This window comes from Spermophilus citellus, assembly GCF_964194105.1.
Source record: "Spermophilus citellus genome assembly, chromosome: 11".
Classification (NCBI taxonomy): Eukaryota; Metazoa; Chordata; class Mammalia; order Rodentia; family Sciuridae; genus Spermophilus; species Spermophilus citellus.
The window spans coordinates 57,578,424-57,605,089 of record NC_138192.1 but is presented as its reverse complement, the minus strand read 5'-3'; the positions used below and the strand labels follow the sequence as shown (position 1 = coordinate 57,605,089).

Here is a 26,666-nt window from a genome sequence, read left to right as displayed (position 1 = left end):
AATTGAAAAGAGGAACAAGTTATTCTTAGTCAGATCTTAGTCTTGCCCTCACTACTTGTTATACTTTAATAAGGTACAGATTTAAACATAAGAGACAAGCTAAGAATACTAAGCTTCAACATTTATTGATGGTTGTTGCTTACAGTAAAGAAGCCATAATACAATGTTCAACCATGGAACTAGGTTTTAATCAATGCAATGATACATCATAAACCACTTTTCTTCATGAAGGGATAAATGAAGTGGTAAGACAGGCTATTAAAAAACACAAGAAACTTATACTTCAAAAATATCACTTAATGGGCTGGGATTGTGGCTCAGTGGTAGAGCACTTGCCTAGCATGTTCGAGGCACTGGATTCGATCCTTATCACCACATATTAATAAATAAAAAATAAAAGCCCATCAATAACTAAACAAATTTTTAAAATATATATCACTTAAAATAGCAACCAAAATCATGAAATCCTTGGGGATAATTTAATAAAGTCTGTTCAAGAGCTATATACTGGACACTTCAAAATACTCATGCAAGATGAATAAGTCATTTAAATGACTGATGGTGAAGAAGCCATATCACATGATGATCTAGGTCCTCCACTGCCATTTTTTTTTTTAATTTCCAAACCATTATAGTTTTTTTAAACATAAAAATTTTCAGAATCAGGCAACTGTTGTAGTATCAACACAACTATTAGCTGAACAACAAAGTTATTTGTGTGGGGGGGAGGGGCAGTGAACAAAAATAGCCTTCCACAGTAAAGATTGAGTTAAATTCCAAGCATTAAACAAGTAGTATTTGTATTACCTGCTAGAAATTCTTAGCTAGCATGCCTTAAGTTTGTTTATTATCAATCACTTTCTCAAAGATGAGGTTGAAGGTCAATCTTGGTCTAACCTGTGTCCATTCAATTGCTATATAATTCTCCATTTCCTGAAACATCGTCCCTGAGTTTATAAAAGATGTTTGTCTAATAAAGTTTATTTCACACCACATGATCATTTAATCTAAACTAGCTCAGGTAATTAACTTGCTTCAAAGAGTGGAAGAGTCTATAATTCCACTTGGATAATCAGACAGGAAGGAAGTCAATGTGATGTTCACTATGACAAAGGGAGCCTAAAACTCTCAGGTTGAGTCCTCAGCGTCTAGCTCTGGCAAGGGACGCCAAATAGCACTTTTGACAAGCAGTTGTATCAGCTTGTCAAAGACAAAAGTTTAGAAAGGAATCATTTTACCCCCTCCTCTTTGGGCCAACTTATCAGCCTAGACCCTGTGAGGTAGGCCAGCATCTTTTTCCCCTGCTCTAAAGAGGAAAGATGTAAATTCATTTCTAAGTTCAAATTCAATTTTCCAGGACTCCAGAGATATTAAAACCCAAAAAGCTCAACATTTAGGAAGCTGGCATCTGCTTCTTCGATTGCTATTCCAGTGCTGAAGGAACTGGAAGCCTGGAATGAGTCCTAATGGAAGGAGAACTACTTTCAGGAAGGAAACAAAAAGAAACTTTTCTTCTTTCCAGTAACAATTAAGTCAATCCTCAGGTCTGGAGACCTCAAGAAAAGGAAACAGTCTGTTTAAAATCTCAAGCAAAAGCAGCCAAGAGACAAAAGTATCTTTTTTTCCCCCTAAAGTTTGGCAAAAATCAATAAGATCCATAGTCAATCCTCACCTGCCACATTGCTGGAACTCAGTACAAATGAATTGGAACTAGCAACAATCTGGAGCCTTTTCTCAATTCAAAGTGTTCATATGAGGTACCTGTTTCGGTAAAACTTTGGTCCACATACTCTCTTCTCACTATTTGCTGTCCCCAATGTATACAAGTAACTGCCTATCCAATGAATAAGTTAATGAATATTTAAGTAAAAGTAAGTCTGAATATTAAGGTTTTATGTGAATATACAACCTGAAAAAAAAAAAATTGAACAAACCAAAATTGGTCATCGGGACAGAGACTAGCAACTGCAGTTTATTAAAAGTGTTGTTCCTCCTGGGCCTTCACCTAGTCTGCATTTCTCATCCTCCTGTGCAGGCCAAGTCAACAGAATGTGACTGTAGATAATTGTATGCTCCTCCCAAGCCTGGCCCAGGTGTCATCCCAGGTGTGTACCTGCATTTTTATCTCTCACTAATTGAAGACAGTCTCCGAGTAAAGAAAAAGCTACTTGTTGAAAAGAACCTCACCTGGGTCCTTGGCTGTAGAATTTCTACCCTTCATGACCAACAGCCTCCAACTAGATTCTTATGTAAATAAAAACCTTACTATGTGAATCCTTATATATTTGGCACTATAGCAGGTTAGAGTGGTATGTTCTATCCTAACCTGTAAACCAGTGAACATGACCATATTTGCAAAAAGGGGGTGGTCTTTGCAGATTTAATGAATTTAAGAATCTCATCCTGGATTATCCACATAAGTTTTAAATTCACAGTAAGTGGCCTTACACAAGACAAAAGAAGAAAAGAAATAGACATAGGAACAAGAGGAGATTTCATGCAAAGATGAAGGCAAAGATTCAATTTATGAAACCACCATCCAAGGAATTACTTAGAACCACCTGAAGCTGGACTAGCTAACAAGGTTTCTCCCTTACAAGCCTTGGAAGGAACAGGGCTAAGCTAACCCCCTGAATTCAGGTTTCTGATTTCCAAACTGCAAGAAAACACATAACTACTTTCTTTTTTCTTCTTTTTTTCTAGTACTGGGATTGAACCCAGTGAGACTCTAACACTCTAGTACTCCCAGTCCTTTTTATTTCTTATTTTGAAATGGGTTCTAAGTTGCCCAGGCTAGCCCCAAACTTATGATCCTCCTGCCTCAGTCTCCTGAGTCACTTGGATAACAAGGATATGCCACCACGTCCAGCACATTTCTGTTGCTTTGATCTAGCAAAACAGATAATTCTGGAACACACAAAACACATTGTTATATGTCATTCAGCAATTTTAGTAGTGTTTTAGGTGGTAATTATACTGGTATTGTTATTTTTACAGCTTTTTTATGTTGTTGGAAAAGACAAGTCCATCAATATTAGGAATCATATTTCATGTAGAAGAAATTTGTATAAAATCTGAGTAATAATAAAACTTGATTTGGATAGATCAGTATGAACTAATAATGTATAATCTTATGCTATTACGTATTTGTTTTGTTTTGGGGAGCACTGGGGATGGAACCCAGAGCCTCTTGAATACTAGGCAAGCACTCTACCACTGAGCTATATCATCAGTCCATGAACTCACTATTTTAGTTATGTATTTTCAGAGTGTAAACTCTGAGAAGCAAATTTTCCCAGCAGCTATGATGGCCTGCTACTCTCACATTCTTATCTCCAATATCATCCCCCAATAAAAACAGGGCTTCTTGAAGAAATGACTTACTCTGGTTGTGGTGCAAGGAAAGCACACGTTAAAGCAAAGAGATATTTTTAGCATAAAATGAGCTTTCAAGGATAATGTCAGAAAAAGAAAGTCAACAAGAAGGTATTCCCACAGGTCAAAGAATTGATAATAAAGCCTCAAGATTAATTTATAGATACACAATGACTTAGAAAATCCATCAAATGCACAGTGAAACTCTAACATATCAGAAAACTCATTGGTCACCTTTTGAGGCAATTATTCAAATACTTTGAAAAATGGCAACTGAAATAAAGTAATCTAGGAATAATCATATTCTAGAATAAACCAAGACCCAGTTGAAAGTTTTAGTTGCTATCTTAATGCAGAAGAAAAAGAAAATTAGGAAATCACTGTTTTCGTAACTCCTAATGAAACACTCCAGCCAAAGATTATCAATTGGTATTAAAACCATTAGGCACCAAGTTGATAGGTAATGAAGTAATACTATACAGATTCTTTCCCATCGTAAGATGAAAACACAATATAGAATGCAGTGATCAGATTTCCCCTAATGAATTGGATGATCTTATGTATAGGTGAAACCATCAGACATTTCTGTCTCCTATGATATTCTTCACAAAGATATTCAACATCCATCTAACATGCCTTAAATTTAACTATTTAAGCTGACATAAAATTCAGGAGTTCATTCATCCCTGGGAAACAAATGGGTAAATGTAGAAAGTGAAAATGTCCTACAAGAGGGTTTGCCTGGCATCTCAATTATAAGAGCATCACAAACAAAAGGCTGTCTAGATTAAAAGAGACTTAAATATCCAGAAGCAATGTGTGACTGCTCCTGTGCTCTTTTCTTATTTAAACAATCCAGATACAAAGAACATCATAAAGAAAGCTGGGAAATATGAACTGAGCAATATAATATATTAGGAATTATTATTAATTTTAATCATGATAACATTATTTGGATAGAAAATTCTTAATTTTAAGGTATATAATGAATTTAAAGAAAAAGATAATCTGGAAAACAAAATACCAAATGAAAAAAATCTAACTAATCCAATAGCCAAAATATAGATAGTAAAGACCAGACAACAAAATAAGAGGAAAAACTCCAAGGGTTGAAAGATATACTTTGAATAGAATTAAACAGATCACACACACACTCCACTCACCACCATCACCACCACCACCCCCAAAAAAACACTGGTAATGAATACACCCAGACACAGTGGTGCACACCTTTTAATCCCATCAACCCAGGAGGCTAAAGTAGGAAAATTTCAAGTTTGAGACCAATCTGGGCAACCTAGAGACCCTGACTCAAAATAAAAAATAAAAAAGGGAGGTAGCTCAGTGGTAGAGAGCCCCTGGATTCAATCCCCAGTAATGCAAATAAATAAATAACATTCCAACATACCCTTGAATTAAGACAATATAGTAAAAATGTAAAACAATTTAATATCAAATAATATTATAGTAAAAATGTCAGTAGGCAAAAGGGTAGCAGCAGCAGGAGTAGGGGGTGATGGCTACTGGCTATCCCAACAGCTGAGAGTGGAAAAAAAAAAAGAGAGAGAACAAAGTGTAGCTAAATGTAGAATCAAAGCCTGGAATTTGGGGATAGGGGCTAAAAGCACATTAAGCTGGGCGTCTGGGAGCAAGGAGAAGGGGAAATCTGCTGGCATCATTATGGTTTCCTTTAACTTCTCCAATATCTCTGCTCTCCATATGCTTGCTCAAATGATTAACATAGCAGCCACTTGCACTAAAGGAGGCTATAAAAACCCCATAGAATCACCACTCATTTATTATCACTGGTGCTCCACGGACAGGCACTCTTCACAAAGAATCTGATGGGCCACAGGAAAAAAAAAAATGATCAGCAATATTTGGTTACTTGCCAGAGAAGAGTTCTAAGTCGTACATGAAAACATGAACATCAAAAAAAAAAAAATCAGATATATTTGCTCTTTTTTATTTAGGAAATATTATTCTAGTGACAAATTTGCATAAGTATTTGATGAAAGTTATTCAATAAGTAACTCCCTTTTTAAGAAATAGCAAAAGGAAACAAGTGAAGGGTTTAAAAAAAAAAAAGAAAAACATTTCTCTTTCTTTCTAGCAATACTGAGGATTGAAAGCCAGGGTTGTACAAATGCTAAGCATGCACTTTAATGAACTATATACCCAGACTGAATCCAGGGTCACTTGAACTACATTCCCACCCCTTTTTACACTTTATTTTGAGACAGGGTCTCACCAAATTGCTGTGGTCTCAAACTTATGATCCTTCTGCCTCAGCCTCCCAAGTCACTGGGATAACGGGCATGAGCCACCACACCTGAAAATATAATTATTCTTAATGATTAAAAACTTTCACATGGTATGGTTCAGTTGGATTGAAAAAGACAAGTGATCAGTTCTCACCATAATGAAGTATCTTAACAATGTAGCATCTTAGCGCCACCAGACTGACTCAGCCTGGCTGAGTGGCAGCAGAAACCCTTCCATGGAAGAGCACTCAAGCCAAGCCTTGCGGGCTGTAATCTGATCTCCCTAAAGTGCCTCATTCAGGAACCTAAGTGGGTACAATTCCTGAATATTCTTCACTCTCCCACATTACTCTGTACAAGTGAAGAAAAGTCAGATTACCATCTCTTTACTCTCCCCCAGTCCCTTTCCCAAAGATACAACGCAAAGCAATATCCAGCCATTAAGAGGCAAGGTGGGCCATGTTGAAGATACTCCATCAGCACCCATAGTCCCAGGAAGAAGCTTTCTAACTTAGCTTAGGTATGGCACCCCTCACAGTTTCTGGACTGCATTATACATTCATGGAACCTACATACATGTGCAACAGTCATCTCAAATGTCCTGAATTCTCTAACACTTATACTTGATCATCCAGCAGATGTACAGTTATGAACCAAGCTCCTTCCCCATGGGGAAGTTCTGTAGTTTTCCCCTCCCCCAAATCACCTAGAGAAACCACCTAGAGAGAGAAACTTTAGTGACTTCCCCTTATCCACAACATGTAACATCTTTGCTTCAGTGAATTGTTTCCAGGTGCCTGTTCAGTGAACAACTAAAAGGGCTTGCGATTGGCTTGGAAGCAGCTGCTCTCATCTCACCTTCGTGGACCCTGACATTGACCTAGTCATGCATACTATGAATCATACTGTCATCAACTACCAAATAAGGGAGCCAGAGAACGGGTAGGTAGAAATGACAAAAGGATTTTTACTCTATTTCATATGCTCAACTAAAATTTTTTTTGACAAGATGTCTTAACTTTCCCAATAGAAAAAATAAAATCAAAATGGGTTGGAAGAAGTGACCTCTAATAACCCATCAGATATAATGATCTGGAAGTCTAAGTTCATCCAGGATCTCTGAACTCCCTAAATATAGCATTTACCCATAGTAAACACTGTGCTAAGAGCTCTCACCTGTGAGAAACTACCAATGCCCCAAACCCAAAAGGTTTAGCACAGAGTCTGCCCAGAAAATCAATGCATGAGTAATGACAAGTGACTTCTGTCTTTCCATAGACATAAATGTGACTGCAAGAGCCCTCTTATTGATGGGCAGCTTGTGGGGTTTTGCTTGCAATTACTAAAGGAACTTAGCATTTCCAGTTTTCTACTCTTAGTCATTGCACGCTACTATAAAATTTACCTCAGTGATCCTACACGGTCCTTGAAATTAGGTCCTTATGGGAACTCTGTCCATTTTTTAGAGTCTATAAATAGATACTCAGGTATGCATCATCCAAAATCCAGCAGGGAGATCCTCCACTGTGGCTCCATTTACCCAGAGTTAAGATTATCTCCCATAGTCCCATAAGCCTTGAGACCCACAAGACACTCACATCCCTTTTTTTTTTTTTTTTTTTTTTGTACTGGGGATTGAAACCAGGCTCACTTAACCACTGAGCTATTTCCCCAGCCCTTTTTATATGTTATTTAAAGATGGCATCTAAGTTACTGAGGCTGGCTTTGAACTTGCAATCCTCCTGCCTCAGCCTCCTAAGCTGCTGAGATTACAGGCATGTGCCACTGTGCCTGACTCAGATCATCTTTATATTTTGCAGTGGTTTAGGAAAGCACTAAGTCACTGCTGAAATATTGTTCCTCGGGCCAGGGATGGCAATCCCTGCCTGTAATCACAGCAACTCCAAATAATGAGGCAGGAAGATCACAAATTGAAAGTCAACCTCAGCAATTTAGTCAGACCATGTTTCAAAATTTTTTAAAAAGGCAGGGTAGGGAGGATGAGAGCTGGGGATGTAGTTCAGTAGTAAAGAATCCTGCATTCAATAACCAGTATCAAAGGAAAAAATTCTTTGGGATTCCATCTTAATTAAATCTGAGGTAAAATTTATGAACTCTATACCATCAGAATAAGTCATCTTAAAATTTTTTATCTTCAATATGAATGTACTTAATACCATTGAATTATACACTTAAAATGGTTACAATGGTAAACTTTATATTATGTATATGTTAACACAATTTTAAAAAGACTAAAATTTCTATCTTGCTCCTGATATCAGCCAAAAAATTGGAGTCACAACTATTTCACCAAGCCTGTAGCCAGGTTTTTTCAGTTGGCCAGGGGAAGGTAGAGAGACAGCTCTCCTCCAAAAATACAAAATAAGTAGACTCCTTGATACTACACCAGGAAGCCTTCCTCTCGTTAAAGGACTTTGTAGAATTAAACAATGAAGTTTAGTTTTACTAAGCACAAGCAAACTACACCAAGAGGGCAAGAGGAATAAAGAAACAGTAAACCTGTAGTTAGTCTCCCAGGCCCCCTACTAAACCTCTCCCCTCTTTTCTGCCATCTGTGCCAATAATGCTAGCTTGCTTCTCCATTGCTCCTGAACATACACATCATTTAAACATTATCTCTTTGGCTCAACATACTTTCAATAAGCATTGTCTGAGGCACTAAGGAAGTTGCTGGAGGTACACAAACAAATGCCACATAACTCATACCTTAAAGGAACTAACTCTTGAAAGAGATGTATTTTTTTTAAATACTTTCAAAATGAGTATGAAAATGTTGGTATGACAAATAAAATGATAAGTTGCAGATAACTCTATTGCTTTTCTTAAGTTAAATCTTGATAAATACTTTATTATTTTTTTTAATTTGTAGATGGACACAAATGGACCTTTATTTCATTTATTTATATGTGGTGCTGAGGATCAAACCCAGTGCCTCATATGTGCTAGGCAAGCGCTCCACTGAGCTATAACCCCATCCCCACCCTTTTTTTAAAGCACTTATTTTCCCACTCCATATTTACTTTCTTAGGAAAGCTGAGCAGATTCAGAGTACCACTTTGCACAAAGTTGCCAGTATAGAGAAAATTTTAGTTATCTAAGAAATATAATCTTTGTTCAACAGTAATGCTAACATGTATCTCATATTTAATTTGCTCAAAAAGATGACTTACAAAAGTTTACAACTTTATCCATGATTTTTTCCGGTAAGGAAAGCAATGTAAAAGGGAAATCTGGGCAGAAAAAAAATTAGACGAAGCCATGAATGAGGTTGGTAAACAAACACATATCATTAAAATACTGTAGAGTGGTCAAGGTAGGCCACAAATTTGCCTCTAAGCCTTCTAGCAGATAAGGGGAAAAAGAAGAAGTGTGACTAATTGCATGATTCATAGTGTCTGTATGATAATTTTTCATGGAAATGACACCTCAAATTTTCTCCGTGGGTCTTCCAACACTAGTATTCACATACTTCCTTTGGAAATAAGTTTCCTTAGTATTACCTCTTACTTAGTGCTCCTAGCCTAAAGCACGCATACTATAATGACAAATAAAATGTCTAGATTTATTTTCTTAAAATAATAAAATTGTTATTTGTGCACAAAGCATCAAGTGCCAAGGGTGTTTCATATGTTAGATGTCAATGACACTCCACAGTCACTGTTTTAAAACTTTACAACCAAGACTTGCCCTGAAAATTTCTCAGACCAAAAATCTATAGCTAAGGCTTTTCTTGACAGTGTCATACAATATGCATTAATACCATAAAGTACATCTGAGTAACAATGGATGATAGTTTCAATATAGTAAATGTTCCTGAATCTTTTGAGAACAAGATGAAAATAAAAGTAATGATCATAATATTTGATATTAGGGTTCTTCATCAGTAGCAGAAGCAGCCACATAATTTATGAAGTACCTACTCTATGCCAAGTATTAGTCCATGTACTTTACATCCATCACCTCCAATCCTATAAACAAGTTAAGGGTGTTAATATTAATTATATTTTATAAAAAAGAAAATAAAAATCATCTTAAAAATAAAACAAAGATTATTAAAAAGCAAATACTTTTATTTATTTAAAATTTACAGCTATAATGAATTCTCAAATATACACAGAAATTGAAAATATATTACACTTCACATATCTCAAAAATCAAGATTTATTAATTACAGAGACTTTTTCAGATTTCCTTTATCTATCCCTTTTTTGTTCCTCCTTTGAGAAAGTATTTTGAAGAAAGCCTTAGGCATATAATTTTAACTCTACATCAATATGCCTTTTTTAAAATATAAGGGAAGGTCCTTAAATAATCACAAAGCTAAAATCAAACTCAACAGAATCAAACAATAATTTCTTGGAATCCTCTTAGTCACCAATCAAATTTTCCTAATTTTCCCATAAAGTCTTTTTATAATTAGTTTGTTCCAATTGGAATTTAAAAAAAACACACACACACAAACATTTCATTATTTCTCTTAAGTTTTTTTCCTATTTTTTGTTCCCTATCCCTGATTATGATAAAAGTAAATATCTTTATTTTAATTGAGATAATTTACATTCCCCAAATCCACATTAAAAATATATAATTTTAGTATGTGCACATAGCTATGCAGGTATCACCACTGTGTACTTTAAGAATTTTTGCATCACGCCAAAAAGAAAACCTGACACACGTCAGCAGTGGCTCCTCATGCCCCCTCCTAGTCCTCAGCAATGACTAATCTACTCACCATCTCTACAGATTGTTCTAGTCATTTTCTTTAAATGGAATTATAATTACAAATGTATTTTGGATGTCTATTAGTTAGACACTATAGACAGATCTACCTTAGGTACCAAAAAATATATGACATGGTTCATGTATATAACAGAGGAGATAAATGGTAATAAAATCCTTGCACCATGGTTGCCATTATGAATGCTTTCAGCTCAAGGTTCTTGACTTTTCCCTCAAAAGCATTAAAGGGCCAATGATAGTCATGTAAGTGACATACCCATGGGTTACCCATATGTGACAAAAAGTTCAATTTTCTGCTGGCCATCATTTTCACAAAGACAAACGGTTAACCAAAAATGATGGTTTATCATAGTGGTAATGTGGGTAGGTAGGCTCACCACCTGAGATACACCTCCCAGCTTTCTCTCCTTTTCACAAAAGCATGCCAAAATGCAACACAGAGAAGGGAACCTTTATTTTTGTTGATTCTTAGTATACTACTCAGAATCAATATAATACTGGCAGCTTATGAGGAGGGCAGGAGAGGGCAGGGTTGAGAGCATAAACCCCAAATCTGCTCATTCTCCAGAATCAGATAACCTGTGCACTGTACCAATTAATAGCTATGTGACCTTTGGAAAATAATCTCCAAGTCTCAGTTTTCCCCTATGCCAAATGGAAATAAAAATAAGTGTGGCTGCTTTGAATACTAAACACAGGTAATCATCCCTGTTTTCTACTGATCGCAGCTCATTCAGCTACGGAACAGGTGATTTCAGGCTGGTATTTGCCTGCGTCTCGCAGACAGATCGCTCAGGCTCGGGGCTGGAGAACCAGTGGAGAATACTCCTAGGGGCTCGCTCCTGGCAAGGCATGCGCCAGGCTCTGAGCAGCCGGATTCTGGTTCACGCAGCTGCTTTGGCCCAGGGCTGGGGAACCTGCGGAGACTGCGTGTTGAGGCCAGCTCCAAGTGGAGCGTGCGCTGAGCTAGGGGCGGCTGGGTTCTGACTCCGGAACAGTTTTGGCCCGGGGCTGGGGAGCCCGCAGGGACTGTGTCTTTGAGCCTGCTCCCAGCGGAGCGTACACCGAGCTCGGAGAGCTTGGAGCGGCCGAGCTCTGGCTCCCGGAGTTGCTTTGGCCTGGGGCAGGGGAACCCGCGGGGGTTGCTCCTTGGAGCCTGCTCCTAGCGGAGCATGAGCCAGGATCGGAGAGGCCGGGTTCTGGCTCCCAAAGCTGCTTTGGCCCAGGGTTGGGGAACCTGCGATGACTGCTTCTCGGTCCGGGTCCTGCTGGGTGCTGTGGGGGCCAGGGGGGCAGAGTGGAGCTGCCGCCTGCGCCCAGAGCAGGCCAAGTGACTCGCTGGCGTGGTATCACGAAACCCCAACTGCAGCTGGGGCCGAAGAGAGTAGCCGCCCACGCCTAGAACAGGACCAGCGACCCGATGGCGTGGTAGCCAACTCACCCCATTTGGAGTAGGGGCTGTGTAGAGCCGCCGTCTGAGCCTGCAAGGTAGGCAGACCTGCGTCCCACTGGCAGGACAGGCCCGGTAGCCTGCCAGCGTGGTGGACACGTAGCACCGAGGCAGTCACGTCACACTGGTTGGAGCAGGGGTGGAGCAGAGCCGCCGCCCGTGTCCGGAAAAGGCCCAGCGCCCAGCGACCCGTTGGAGAGGCAGTCAGGTACCCCCATTGGGAGTGGGGGCTGAGCAGAACTGCCGCCCGAGCCCGCAAGGTAAGCAGACATGCGACCCACCAGCGGAACAGGCCTAGAGGCCTGCCAGCATTATAGACACGTCACACCAATTGGAGTAGGGGCCGAGCAGAGCCGCCGCCCACATCCGGATCAGGACCAACGACCCGAGGGCATGGTAGTTACGTCACCACAATTGGAGTGCGGGCAGAGCAGAGCCGCCACCCGTGCCCGAAGGGTGGGCAGACCTGTGACCGACCAGAGTGGTAGACAGATCACCCTAATTAGAGGAGGAGCACAGCTACTACCCGCCCTGCAAGGGAGATTTTCCAACTATACAAGAGCAATATAAATATATAGGGGTAAAATTTCAAAAACACAACAGTTTCACCAAGCAGAAAGAAACGCGAGCAGTATGAAAAGACAAGGAAAGAAAGGACCACAAGCAATGCAGGTCAACTCAACTTTAGAAGAGGTAATAGCTGCAACAGATGGAATGTCAGAAAAAGAGTTCAGGATATACATGCTTCAGATGATCTGGAGTCTCAAGGAAGACATGAGACAGCAAAATCAGACAATGAAAGATCACTTTGACAAGGAACTACATAAACAAATACAGGAAGTAAAAGATCAATTTCACAGGGAGATAGAGGTAATAAAAAACAAATAGAAATCCTACAAATGCAGGAAGCAATAAACCAATTTAAAAACTCAACTGAGAATACTACCAGCAGAGTAGATCACTTAGAAGATAGAACATCAGACAATGAAGACAAAGTATTTCAACTTGAAAAGAACATAGACAGCTCAGCAAGACTGCTAAGAAACCACGAGCAGAACATCCAAGAAATATGGGATAACATTAAAAGACCAAACTTACGAGTCATTGGGATACAGGAAGGCAAAGAGCTCCAAACCAAAGGAATAAACAATCTATTCAATGAAATAATGAGAAAACTTCCCAGACTTGAAGAATGAGACAGAATCCCAAATCCTAGAAGCCTACAGGACGCCGAATGTGCAAAATCATAAGAGATCCACACCTAGACACATTATAATGAAGATGCCCAACATACAGAATAAGGAGAGAATTTTAAAAGCTACAAGAGAAAGGAAGCAAATTACATTTAGGGGTAAACCAATCAGGATAACAGCTGATCTCTCAACACAGACTCTGAAAACTAGAAGATCCTGGAATAACATATTTCAAACACTGAAAGAAAATGGGTTCCAACCAACAATCGTGTATCCGGCGAAATTAAGCTTCAGGATGGAAGATGAAATTAAAATCTTCCACGATAAACAAAAGTTAAAAGAATTTGCAGCTAGAAAACCATCTCTTCAAAAAATCCTTGGCAAAACATTACAGGAAAAGGAAATGGAAAATAACAATGAAAACCAACAGTGGGAGGTAGGACAGTAAAGGGGGGAAAGTAATCAAAGAGGAAAACAAATCAGGTTTACTAACATTAATAAACAAATATGGCTGGAAGAACAAACCATATCTCAATAATAACCCTAAATGTTAATGGCTTAAACTCACCAATTAAGAGACACAGGCTAGTTGAATGGATCACAAAACAAGACCCAACAATATGCTGCCTACAGGAGACGCATTTGATAGGAAAAGATATACATAGACTGAAGGTGAAAGGTTGGGAAAACTCATATCACTCATATGGACTGCGGAAACAAGCAGGAATGTCCATACTCATATCTAATAAAATAGATTTCAAGCCAAAGTTAATCAAAAGGGATAAAGAGGGACACTACATACTGCTCAAGGGAACCATATACCAACAAGACATAACAATCATAAATATATATGCCCCAAACAATGGTGCAGCTATGTTCATCAAGCAAACTCTTCTCAAGTTCAAGATTCTAACAGACCACCATACAATAATCATGGGACACTTGAACACACCTCTCTCACCACTGGACAGATCTTCCAAACAAAAGTTAAATAAGGAAACTACAGAACTCAATAACACAATTAATAACCTAGACTTAATTGACATATATAGAATATACCACCCAACATCAAGCAGTTACACTTTTTTCTCAGCAGCACATGGATCCTTCTCAAAAATAGATCATATATTATGTCACAGGGCAACTCTTAGACAATATAAAGGAGTAGAGATAATACCATGCATCCTATCTGATCATAATGGAATGAAACTGAAAATCAACGATAAAAGAAGGAAGGAAAAATCATGCATCACTTGGAGAATGAACAATAGGTTACTGAATGATCAATGGGTTTTAGAAGACATCAAAGAGGAAATTAAAAACTTCTTAGAGTTAAATGAAAACACAGACACAACATATCGGAATCTATGGGACACATTGAAAGCAGTTCTAAGAGGAAAATTCATTGCTTGGAGTTCATTCCTTAAAAAAAAAAAAAAACAACAAATAAATGATCTCATACTTCATCTCAAAATCCTAGAAAAAGAAGAGCAAAACAACAGCAAAAGAAGTAGAAGGCAAGAAATAATTAAAATCAGAGCTGAAATTAATGAAATTGAAACAAAAGAAACAATTGAAAAAATTGAGAAAACTAAAAGTTGGTTCTTTGAAAAAATAAATAAAATTGACAGACCCTTAGCCATGCTAACGAAGAGAAGAAGAGAAGAAGAGAGAGAACTCAAATTACTAGCATACAGGATGAAAAAGGCAATATCACAACAGACACTTCAGAAATACAGAAGATAATCAGAAATTATTTTGAATCCTTATACTCCAATAAAATAGAAGATAGTGAAGGCATAGATAAATTTCTTATGTCATATGATCTGCCCAGATTGAGTCAGGAGGATATAGACAACCTACACAGACCAATAACAATAGAGGAAATAGAAGAAACCATCAAAAGACTACCAACTAAGAAAAGCCCAGGACCGGATGGGTATACAGCAGAGTTTTACTTTAAAGAGGAACTAACACCAATACTTTTCAAGCTATTTCAGGAAATAGAAAAAGAGGGAGAACTTCCAAATACATTCTATGAGGCCAACATCACCCTGATGCCTAAACCAAACAAAGACACTTCAAAGAAAGAAAACTATAGACCAACATCTCTAATGAACCTAGATGCAAAAATCCTCAATAAAATTCTGGCGAATCGGATTCAAAAACATATCAAAAAAAGTATACACCATGATCAAGTAGGATTTATCCCTGGGATGCAAGGCTGGTTCAATATACGGAAATCAATAAATGTTATTCACCACATCAATAGACTTAAAGATAAGAACCATATGATCATCTCGATAGATGCAGAAAAAGCATTCGACAAAGTACAGCATCCCTTTATGTTCAAAACTCTAGAAAAATTAGGGATAACAGGATCATACCTCAACATTGTAAAAGCAATCTATGATAAGCCACAGGCCAGCATCATTCTGAATGGAGAAAAATTGAAGGCATTCCCTCTAAGATCTGGTAGAAGACAGGGATGCCCTCTCTCACCACTTCTGTTCAACATAGTCCTCGAAACACTGGCCAGAGCAATTAGACAGACGAAAGAAATTAAAGGCATAAAAATTGGAAAAGAAGAGCTTAAATTATCACTATTTGCAGATGACATGATTCTATACCTAGGAGACCCAAAAGGGTCTACAAAGAAACTATTAGAGCTAATAAATGAATTCAGCAAAGTGGCAGGATATAAAATCAACACGCATAAATCAAATGCATTCCTGTATATCAGCGACAAATCCTCTGAAACGAAAAATGAGGACAACTACTCCATTCACAATATCCCCCCAAAAAATAAAATACTTGGGAATCAACCTAACAAAAGAGGTGAAAGACTTATACAATGAAAACTACAGAACCCTAAAGAGAGATATAGAAGAAGACCTTAGAAGATGGAAAAATATACCCTGTTCTTGGATAGGCAGAACTAACATCATCAAAATGGCGATATTACCAAAAGTTCTCTGTAAGCTCAATGCAATGCCAATCAAAATCCCAATAGCATTTCTTGTAGAAATAGATTAGACAATCATGAAATTCATATGGAATAATAAGAGACCCAGAATAGCAAAAACAATGCTAAGCAGGAAGTGTGAATCAGGCGGTATAGCGATACCAGACTTCAAACTATACTACAGAGCAATAGTAACAAAAACAGCATGGTACTGGTACCAAAACAGGCGGGTGGACCAATGGTACAGAATAGAGGACACAGTAACCAATCCACAAAACTACAACTATCTTATATTTGATAAAGGGGCTAAAAGCATGCAATGGAGGAAGGATAGCATCTTCAACAAATGGTGGTGGGAAAACTGGAAATCCATTGGAAAACTGGAAATCTATTTGCATCAAAATGAAACTGAATCCCTTTCTCTCGCCATGCACAAAAGTTAACTCATAATGGATCAAGGAGCTTGATATTAAATCAGAGACACAGCGTCTGATAGAAGAAAAAGTTGGCTATGATCTACATACTGTGGGGTCGGGCTCCAAATTCCTCAATAGGACAACCATAGCACAAGAGTTAACAACTAGAATCAACAAATGGGACTTACTCAAACTAAAAAGTTTTTTTCTCAGCAAAAGAAACAATAAGAGAGGTAAACAGGGAACCTACATCCTGGGAACAAATCTTTACTCCACACACTTCAGATAGAGCCCTAATATCCAGAGTATACAAAGAACTCAAAAAATTAGACAATAAGATAACAAATAACCAAATCAACAAATGGGCCAAGGACCTGAACAGACACTTCTCAGAGGAGGACATACAATCAATAATAAGTACATGAAAAAATGCTCACCATCGCTAGCAGTCAGAGAAATGCAAATCAAAACCACCCTAAGATACCATCTCACTCCAGTAAGATTGGCAGCCATTATGAAGTCCAACAACAACAAGTGCTGGACAGGGTGCGGGCAAAAGGGTACACTTGTTCATTGTTGGTGGGACTGCAAATTGGTGCAGCCAATTTGGAAAGCAGTATGGAGATTTCTTGGAAAGCTGGGAATGGAACAACCATTTGACCCAGCTATTCCCCTTCTTGGTCTATTCCCTAAAGACCCAATAAGAGCATGCTACAGGGACACTGCTACATCGATGTTCATAGCAGCACAATTCACAATAGCAAGATTGTGGAACCAACCTAGATGCCCTTCAATAGATGAGTGGATAAAAAAAATGTGGCATTTATACACAATGGAGTATTACTCTGCATTAAAAAATGACAAAATCATAGAATTTGGAGGGAAATGGATGGCATTAGAGCAGATTATGCTAAGTGAAGCTAGCCAATCCTTAAAAAACAAATGCCTAATGACTGTTTTGATATAAGGGGAGTAACCAAGGACAGGATAGGTGCTAGGAGCCACAAGCAAAATATATGATGTATGGCACCTTTGGTTGTAAAGCCAGCTAGCCACTGAGGTATTATTATGCTAAGATTTACATTCATATGCAAATTGGGCTCCTGCTGTTCACCTTGGCCTACTACTGGACTCATGTTACGGGGACTCATGGAGAGTTCCCATTGGTTGGGGAAGGATAGTAGGAGGAAATTCCGGGGGAGGTCCGGGGGACCCCGGGTTCCGGGAGACGGCGGTGCCGGTTAGACGCCCGCGTGGGAGGACCGGTTTTTTGCTTGCTGGCGCTGAAAGTGTTGGCGGCTTTTTCAAAATAAAGTTTTGTTCCTGCTTGAGTGGCTCGTGATTCTGTGCCCAGCCAAGACTGCGGTATTTGGTGGCCCGTACGGGGAACGCCTGAAACTTAGAGGTGAGTAAAACTGCTCGCCCCTGAGGGAAGGCGACAGAATGGGTGAACATTTAGAAAAACAATGTGTTCTTGTTTTGATTTATTTTGTTTTTATTTCAAGCTCCCTAGCCCTAGAATTTTCTCAGGCGAACTGGGAAAAATGGTTGGCTCAAGGTTTGAAGTTATTCGGCCCTGAGAAAGAGAAAATTGATACAACCATTGTCTGTTCCGTTTTTGTTTCATTCTGTTTCGGCTTTGTTTTATCCTATCTTATTGGGTTACATTACCTTTATAGTAGATTAGAATCCAGTAAAAAACAAACCGAAAAACTGCTAAGTAAATTGTTAGAGGTCCAGACTATGGTAGAAAAAACGCTAAGTCAAGCAAAAGAGAAGGTCTCTCAAGCTAGTCAGACAGAGGAGAATTTAAAGAAAGCAAGCTTAGAGAAAAAGCAGCCATCAGGTGGAGAATTACAACAGGAGGTTGCTACTAACTCCGTTCTATCACCAGAGGGCGTAACTCAACCAACAGCTCCATCTACCGCTGAGAGGCCCTCAACTCCCGTAGTTGATGGACGGAATTCTGAGGCAGGACCCCAAAGATTAGCATGCCCTGTACTTGAGCAGGCAGGAGGGCAACGAATTCACCGTGCTTTAGATTTCAAAACAATAAAGCAATTAAAGGAGGCTATAACGACCTATGGGCCGCAAGCTCCCTTCACAATAAGCATGGTCGAATCTGTTACCAACTTGGACATGACACCAGCAAATTGGGCTAACATGTGTCGATCTGTGCTAAACGGAGGACAATATTTGTTATGGAAGGTTGCCAATGAGGAATTTTGCATGGAGACAGCTAGGCGAAATGCAGAAGCTGGTTATCCTCAAAGAAATATGGACATGCTATTGGGAAAGGGACCATATGAGGATCAAAGACAACAAATTGAATATGACCCTAGCGTATACGCACAAATTGCTGTAGATGCAGTTAGGGCATGGAAAACTTTACAGGGGCATGGAGACTTACAAGGTCAATTATCTAAGGTAATACAAGGAACTAATGAACCTTACGCTGAATTTGTAGATAGACTTATTCAGTCAGCCTCTAGGATATTTGGTAATACAGAACAGGTAATGCCATTTATAAAACAACTGGCTTATGACCAAACAAATCGTTGCTGCAGAGAGATCATTAAACCATGGAAACATGAAGATTTAAACACATATATTAAATTATGTAAAGACATTAATGAACAAGGACAAGTCTTAGCAGCAGTACAACAGGCTTTAGATGCCAGGCCAAAAACATGCTATAATTGTAATCAAACAGGACATTTTAAAAGGAGTTGCCCCATAAGAGGAGGGTTTAACAAAGCTGGATATCAAAGGAATAAAATACCGGGTATTTGCCCACGATGCCATAGAGGGAAACATTGGGCTAATGAATGCCGTTCTCAAACCACCATAGAGGGTATTCCGTTATCAAAAAACAGACAAGGACCAAGTGTTTACCCACGATATCGTGGAGAAAGGTATCAGACTCCATTGCCAAAAAACGGACTAGAAGGCCCAATGCCCCGGGGCCCAAAACCACAAATATATGGGGCAATGGAGGAACCCAACAGCACCATCAAGGTAGTGCCCAGGACGCATTATCCATTAAATCCCTCATCAGACAAACTAGAGGGAACGCAAGGCTGGACATCTGCGCCTCTGCCAGAGCAGTACTAACCCCAGAGATGGGAATTCAAATCATTCCCACAGGAGTAAAAGGACCTCTTCCCCAGGGAACAGTAGGCTTATTATTGGGACGCAGTTCTTCTACACTAAAAGGACTTATGATAAATCCTGGGGTAATTGATCCCGATTATGAGGGTGAAATAAAAATTATAGCTAGTTCTCCAAGAGGTATATCAGTAATTTCACCAGGAGATAGAATAGCACAGTTATTAATAATACCCAGCCTGCATGATAAATTTTCCAGTTGTAATGTAGAAAGAGGTTCCAAGGGATTAGGCTCCACAGGTGTAGATTGGGCTATGCTGTCTTTAAATTTAGATTCTCGCCCAATGCTAAAATTAAATATTCAAGGACATGACTTTAATGGGCTGCTAAACACAGGTGCTGACCTCAGCATAATATCTCGTCAAGAATGGCCAGAACATTGGCCATTACAACAAGCCACTCAAACGCTTCGAGGCCTAGGAGTAACAACAAATCCCCATAGAAGTGCTATGGTATTAGATTGGAGGGATCCTGAAGGATGTGAAGGAACTATACAGCCCTATGTATTGGATCATCTCCCTGTAAATTTATGGGGACAAAATGTCCTAGATCAATTAGGATTGACATTAACAAATAACATCAATCCTAACGTGCCCACTACTAGGGCTAAACAAGGCTTTAGGAAAGAAAAAAGATTAAGAGAACAAGAACAAGGTATGACAGCACCTATTCAAATAGATCAAGAAATAAATAGACATGAATTGGGTTTTCAAAAAAGGCCACTGAGACAATCAAAATTACTTGGAAATCAGAAAGACCAATGTGGGTTCCTCAGTGGCCCCTGACTAAAGAAAAGATACAAGTAGCCCATGACTTGGTCAAACAACAATTAGCGGAAGGACATATACAACCTTCCGTATCCCCCCATAATACTCTCATTTTTGTCATTAAAAAGAAATCTGGTAAATGGAGATTATTACAAGATTTAAGAGCCATTAATAATGAGATGGTTATTATGGGACCTACTCAATCAGGGATTCCTCAATTGTCTGCTTTACCAAAAACCTGGCATATTTTAGCTATAGATATTAAAGATTGTTTCTTTTCAATTCCAATTCATCCCGAGGATAGTCCACATTTTGCATTTACTATCCCTGCACTGAATGATGAAGGTCCTGATCAGAGATATGAATGGAAAGTACTCCCTCAAGGGATGGCTAACAGCCCAACTATGTGTCAAATTTATGTTAATAAAGCAATCCAGCCACTTAGAAACCAAAATCCTGAACTACAAATATTTCACTATATGGATGATGTGTTATTGGCACATAAAGATAAAAACACATTGCTAGAATGTTATGCCACACTTACAAACTTATTGAAAAATTATAATCTAGAGATAGCAATAGATAAAGTACAATTAAATCTTCCAATTAATTATTTAGGAGTTCTATTATCCTCAACCATGGTCCGTCCACCAAAAATTCAAATACGAGTAGATCAACTCAAATCACTTAATGACTTTCAAAAATTATTGGGAGACATAAATTAGATAAGGCCTTATCTAGGCATACCAACAGGAGAGTTAGGACCTTTATTTGATATTCTAAAAGGTCCATCAGATCCAAATTCACCCCGCATGTTAACGCCTAAAGCAAGAAAAACATTAAAAATCATTGAAACGTATATGGAAAATATGCATTTGGATAGAATTGATATAAGTTTGCCTTTATTATTTATTGTACTACCAACAAAAAATATTCCTACAGGAGTATTTTGGCAGGAAGGTCCATTATTGTGGATACATTTATCTTATTCTCCTAACACTATTCTTACTAGATATCCTGAGGCTGTAGGACAATTAATACTCAAAGGAATAAAAGCAGCTAAGGGAGTGTTTGGGATTTCTCCCAATAAAATTATCACTCCATATACTATGGATCAAATTGATGAGTTAGCTAATGAGTTAAATACTTGGGCAATAATCATATGTAAAACTAGTGTTTCATTTGATAATCACTTACCATCTAATCCTTTGTTGTCTTTTTGGTCTAAGCATCCTGTAGTTTTTCCAAAAATGACAAGAAAAACTCCTATCATAAATGCTCCAAATATATTCACTGATGGGTCAAACAATGGTACAGCAGCAGTAGTTACTCCTGATCAAACTTTTACATTTTTAGTACCCAAACAATCAGCTCAAAAGGTAGAGCTTAATGCAGTATTACAAGCTTTTATGATGTTTAAAGATTCTGTATTTAATTTATTTTCTAATAGTCAGTATATAATTAATGCTATAGTATCCCTTAAAGATGCTGGTAGGATCTCACCTTCTTCTACTGTTTTCTCTTTGTTTTCCACTATACAAAGTCTAATCTGGGACCAAAAAGATCCATTCTTCATAGGGATGAAGAGCTTGAGAAGAAGATTAGCATTAAACAGGGATGAGAGGTGGGAGGGAAAGGGAGTGAGAAGGGAAATCGCATGGAAATGGAAGGTGATCCTCAGGGTTTTACAAAATTACATATAAGAGGAAATGAGGGGTAAGAGAAGAATAATACAAGTGGAAGAAATGATTTACAGTAGAGGGGGTAGAGAGAGAAATGGGGAGGGGAGGGGAAGGGAGGGGAGGGGAGGGGAGGGGGGATAGTAGAGAATAGGATAGAGAGCAGAATACATCAGACACTAGAAAGGCAATTTGTAAATCAATGGAAGTGTAACTGATGTGATACAGCAATCTGTATACAGGGTAAAAATGGGAGTTCATAACCCACTTGAATCAAACTGAAATATGATATGTCAAGAACTATGTAATGTTTTGAACAACCAACAATAAAAAAAAGAAAAAAAAAAGAATACTAAACACAAAGACCTTAAGATAACTTGCTTACTAAATCCTGGCTATTTGCAATAAATAATTGTTATTCTTTAACTATTATTAACAAATGATGCCTCAGAGCTGACAAAGTCACTTCAGTGTGGAGCCTCTAACATGCAACAGGACTGTCAAAGAGGAACAGATGAAGTAGAAAAGTTCTCCATGCCCTGGCATAGTGACATTTAAGGGCAATAACAACGTGGACTTGAGGATTTGAAAATCAGAAACTTAGATACCCGACTGCTCCTTCCTTAGCCTTAAGAACCCCTAAAGCCGAGCATCAACCCTATGAAGATATTTTTGGTCTGAGAAAAGAATGCAGCTGTTAGGAGCTTTCCATCATCCCTTTCTGGCACTAGGGATGTAAAAATTAATAATTCAATAAAGACAGAAAGGAGCAGGTGAATGCGTCTGTGAAAGGGAGGGAGAGAGAGGTTTGCCCCTCGCAAGGCCCACAGAGGACCATGGGGAAGCAGCCTACATTTGCCACTGCACTCCTTCACTCTCATAGGTGGCCATACTTGAGACTTTTTCACTCCCCCCTTATACTTCCCTTATTTATGTGATTACATTTCTCTAATATTAATTATATCTATGATCTTTTTACTATTATAAAAATCACCTTACTTGCAATAACAGGTTTAGATAACACTCAATAGATACCAAGTCTCAAATAGAGCTAGGTTTCACAGATTGTTTCTTCTGCATCAGCATCTTCCTCTTCAGCTACTGCCTACTCTGGGTGCTCATGCACAGCATGGAGGGAAGAGGGCGATTTTATCACCATCCCTTTACTGGTTGGCTGTTGGTTGTTTTGTCTTTAAGAACTAAGGTAAACCAAGTTCCCAGGCATGCTTCAGAAGCTTTATGTGAACTGTAGGCATCTACTTTCTAGGGAAGAGGGACTCTCTGCCTATGACTGACAGAAAATCCCTCTCATCCCTTGCCACACTTTATCCCCTCAGCATTAGGCTTACCCCGCTTTAGAAAGTGATCTTGCTTTAAAAAACAAAAACAAAAAAAAAAAATTAAAGGAGAGACTTCTAAGTCTTACCAATGAGTCTTTAATAAAGGACTAAAATTTGGAGGGGAAAGGCAAAGGAAGAATGTCACTGCCTATGTTATATTTTACATTCCTCTATAGAGTCCAAATTTTGTATAATGTGGTAATGATTAAACAAGAATACCTAGATAATGGCTAAAATCTGAAATAGTTTTATCAGTCTAAATAATGTTTCTTTATAAACAATTCACCTTTTCACATCCATCAATTTACAGAAATATGAAGGCAAAAAACTTAGAGGACCCATACAATTCGAGCAGCATAAACTGAGAAAGAGAAAGAGATCATCTGAATTCGGTTGCCCACTTGACCAGCTTTCCCTGAACATCAAACTGCAAAATATTTAAAAATAAATGAGAACTGGGTGCCCAGCGGCACACACCTGAATCACAGTGACTCAAGAGGTTGATACAGGAGAATGGCAAGTTTAAGGCCGGCCTCAGGAACTTAGAGAGACCCTGCCTCAAAATAAAATATAATAAGGGCTGGCAATGTAGCTCAGTAGTAAAGCAACCCTGGGTTCAAAAACAATTCCAAAAACAAATAAATGAGAGAATTAAAATAATGAAAAAAGAAGTCGTTTTTTAGCTTCTCCTTTGGTGATAAGAAACAGGAAGGTAAGGAATCAAAAACTAGAAAACCATGCATCACCTGGGAAAAGTCCAGTGTGTACAGGAGAGAACTGTGGTCTCTTCTGGCTTTTTTTTCCCCCATAAGATTTTGGTTTTAATGTAGAATATTGGCATCATCGCTTATTTTCTTGATAAAAGCATAACTGTTTCTTACCTGGTCACAAATCAGTTCCCATTTTTTCTCATTGTCATATTGACGCAGTAACCTGGCTTTGTCAGGAGGTAGGTTCATAGCATTCTGTAAAAAAAAAAAAAAAAAAAAAAAAAAAGGAAAAAGGTCTGTCAGTAAATAACAGGTAGGCAGAGCAAAGACTTCACTGTGGCCCTTCAGTGACAGACTTTCATTTCCCAGTAGTAACTGATTCAGTTAAAACACCCTGCAGAAGTTATTAAATATCAAATTGGTTTGACGGCGGAAGGAAGCTCTGAAGTCCTGTGAGATGGTCTGCTCTTAACCATCAGACTTGCATTCCAGCAAAGGTGATGCTTTGTTTCTTCATATCACATCAGCTCCCTTTGGACTCAACAAAAAAGATAGGAGTGGTTGTACAGAAGGTAACTTCTCAATTTCTTCTTAAAGCACTATGGTGCCACCAGACACAGAAAGCTCTAAAAGAAAACTCAAATGACCAGAACCACCAATAGCATCAACTTTTTACTCACTTTGATGAACAAGGAGTAAAAAATGAATTTTTGAAAATGACAACAGAATTGTTTTCTGTCCTTCAAGACATGTAAATATTAGCGACCTTAATTCTTAGGTCAGCTACACTGGTGTATGAAGTTGAGTTTGCAGATGAGAGACTAACCCAGAGCTAAATGAAATGTCCTCACATCAGCATTCACACAACCCCTCTGTTAACTCATCTTCTGTAGTGCTGCTCATGCATTTTCCTATACATTCATGTTATGAATCTATGTTCAAATGACTAATCATATGCATTTTCAAAATCCTTAAGCTTGAGTCTGAGCTAAGATATTTGTGACAACAGAACAAGGAAGGGTGAGGGAGCCCCAGAAGGAATTCCAATCTGTTCCCTTGGCTGCCCCGAAATTCCCATGCTCTAAACAATTGAGCAAGTAGTTGATTAATGTATTATGAATATTAATTGTCTGGCCCATGCTCTGGCACCAGCACTTTAAACATATGGATCAACTACAAATGCAGTTCCTGATTTAGATCAATATTTTAGAAGACAAAAGCAAAGGTTTTGATCTTTTAATACTCAACCCCCCAGCTCTCTCAAGGACATGGCTTATAGTGAAACAGCTCCCTTAGTCTGGTTACTATTGCATGTCAAAGAGCAAAACAAATTTAATGGAGGCAAAAGTAGGTGAACTATTCTAACTTAATGGCAAATTCAAGTTGATGATTTTGATAGACTGAATTTAAGAGAAACTGCCTGAGTTAAATCTAACGTTCAGATTGGTATACCTTGAAACTATCTACACCTATTAATTTGAATCTAATCTGTCATGTTTTAAAACTAACAGTCTGTTTTCAGAATATTTAATTTTTAAATTACCCCCAAAGCTGAGAATATCAATTGAACAGCTCTGGACTCCAGAGTTTTCAATGGTACTCCTAAGGCTTCTTAAATACAAAAATATCTAAATAGGAAAAATACTTTCATATAATCTGTCTCTATGGAATATCTACTTAAACCAGAATAGAAAACACCTACTTACATTTATTAGTTATAACAATTTAACAGTATTAAACAACAACCCCTGGAATAAGGCAAAGGAGAATTCCATGTGTATCTTTTGGGGATGGGATATTATTTACTGTTAAATAACCAGTCTACCTTTGCTTATTTCACCCTGGAGATGGCCTTTTTCCCCTTACACCAGTTTTGACCCTCAGGTTAGCACCCCTGAGTATGATTATGCAGAAAATAGACACAAGGTAAGTTAAATAAGTTTTCTTTTCCTTGATTCCTTATTAATTTCTTGAGATATGAAGGAAATAAGAATGCCTGAACTCCTACAAGGTATCAAAGCACTATATTAGGCATTGTAAATATATAACCTTGCTTAATATTCTACTTCATAAGAATATGAGATAGATAGAACTTTCTTTTTCCATTTAATAGATGGGGAAACAGACCTGGGAGAACTTGATTAAGGATGCAAAGATCAGCAGTAGGACCAACACTTAAGTCTATTAGATTCCCAAGGACATGCTGTAAAAGTACCATCAAGTTCTTCTGTGGCAAAGCAAAATGGCAAATAACCAACAACTTCCTACTAGGACTCTGTTGGACACTTGTGGAAGCAGTCAGGAAACTCTTCTACAGGAATTAGATGGCTCTGTGGTTACTGCAAAGAGAAAAGTAAGATGCTCCTTCTAGACCAACTTTCTGGGGGTTTTTTTGTTTTTTTTTTTTTTTTTTTTTTTTTTTTTGGTGTGTGTGTGTGCGCGCGCGCGCGCACACACACTAGGGATTGAACCCAGGGACTTGGCCATTCAAGGTAAGCACTCTACCAACTAAGATATATCCCCAATCCCAACTTTCATTTTGATTAAACAATCTTCCACTCAACAAATGGTCATGAAG

General features: G+C 38.4%; 1 protein-coding gene across 10 annotated transcripts in view; it reads right to left on the bottom strand.

Annotated features, from left to right (window-relative positions):
- FMNL2 (formin like 2) overlaps positions 1 to 26,666 on the bottom strand; it is a 303,439-nt gene that overhangs the window by 117,881 nt on the left and 158,892 nt on the right. For all 10 annotated transcript variants that reach the window (XM_081261219.1, XM_081261221.1, XM_081261223.1 and 7 more), the window contains exon 2: positions 24,260 to 24,343. In XM_081261219.1, the coding sequence (XP_081117345.1) occupies positions 24,260 to 24,343 (84 nt within the window). The remainder of the gene's footprint in view (positions 1 to 24,259; positions 24,344 to 26,666) is intronic.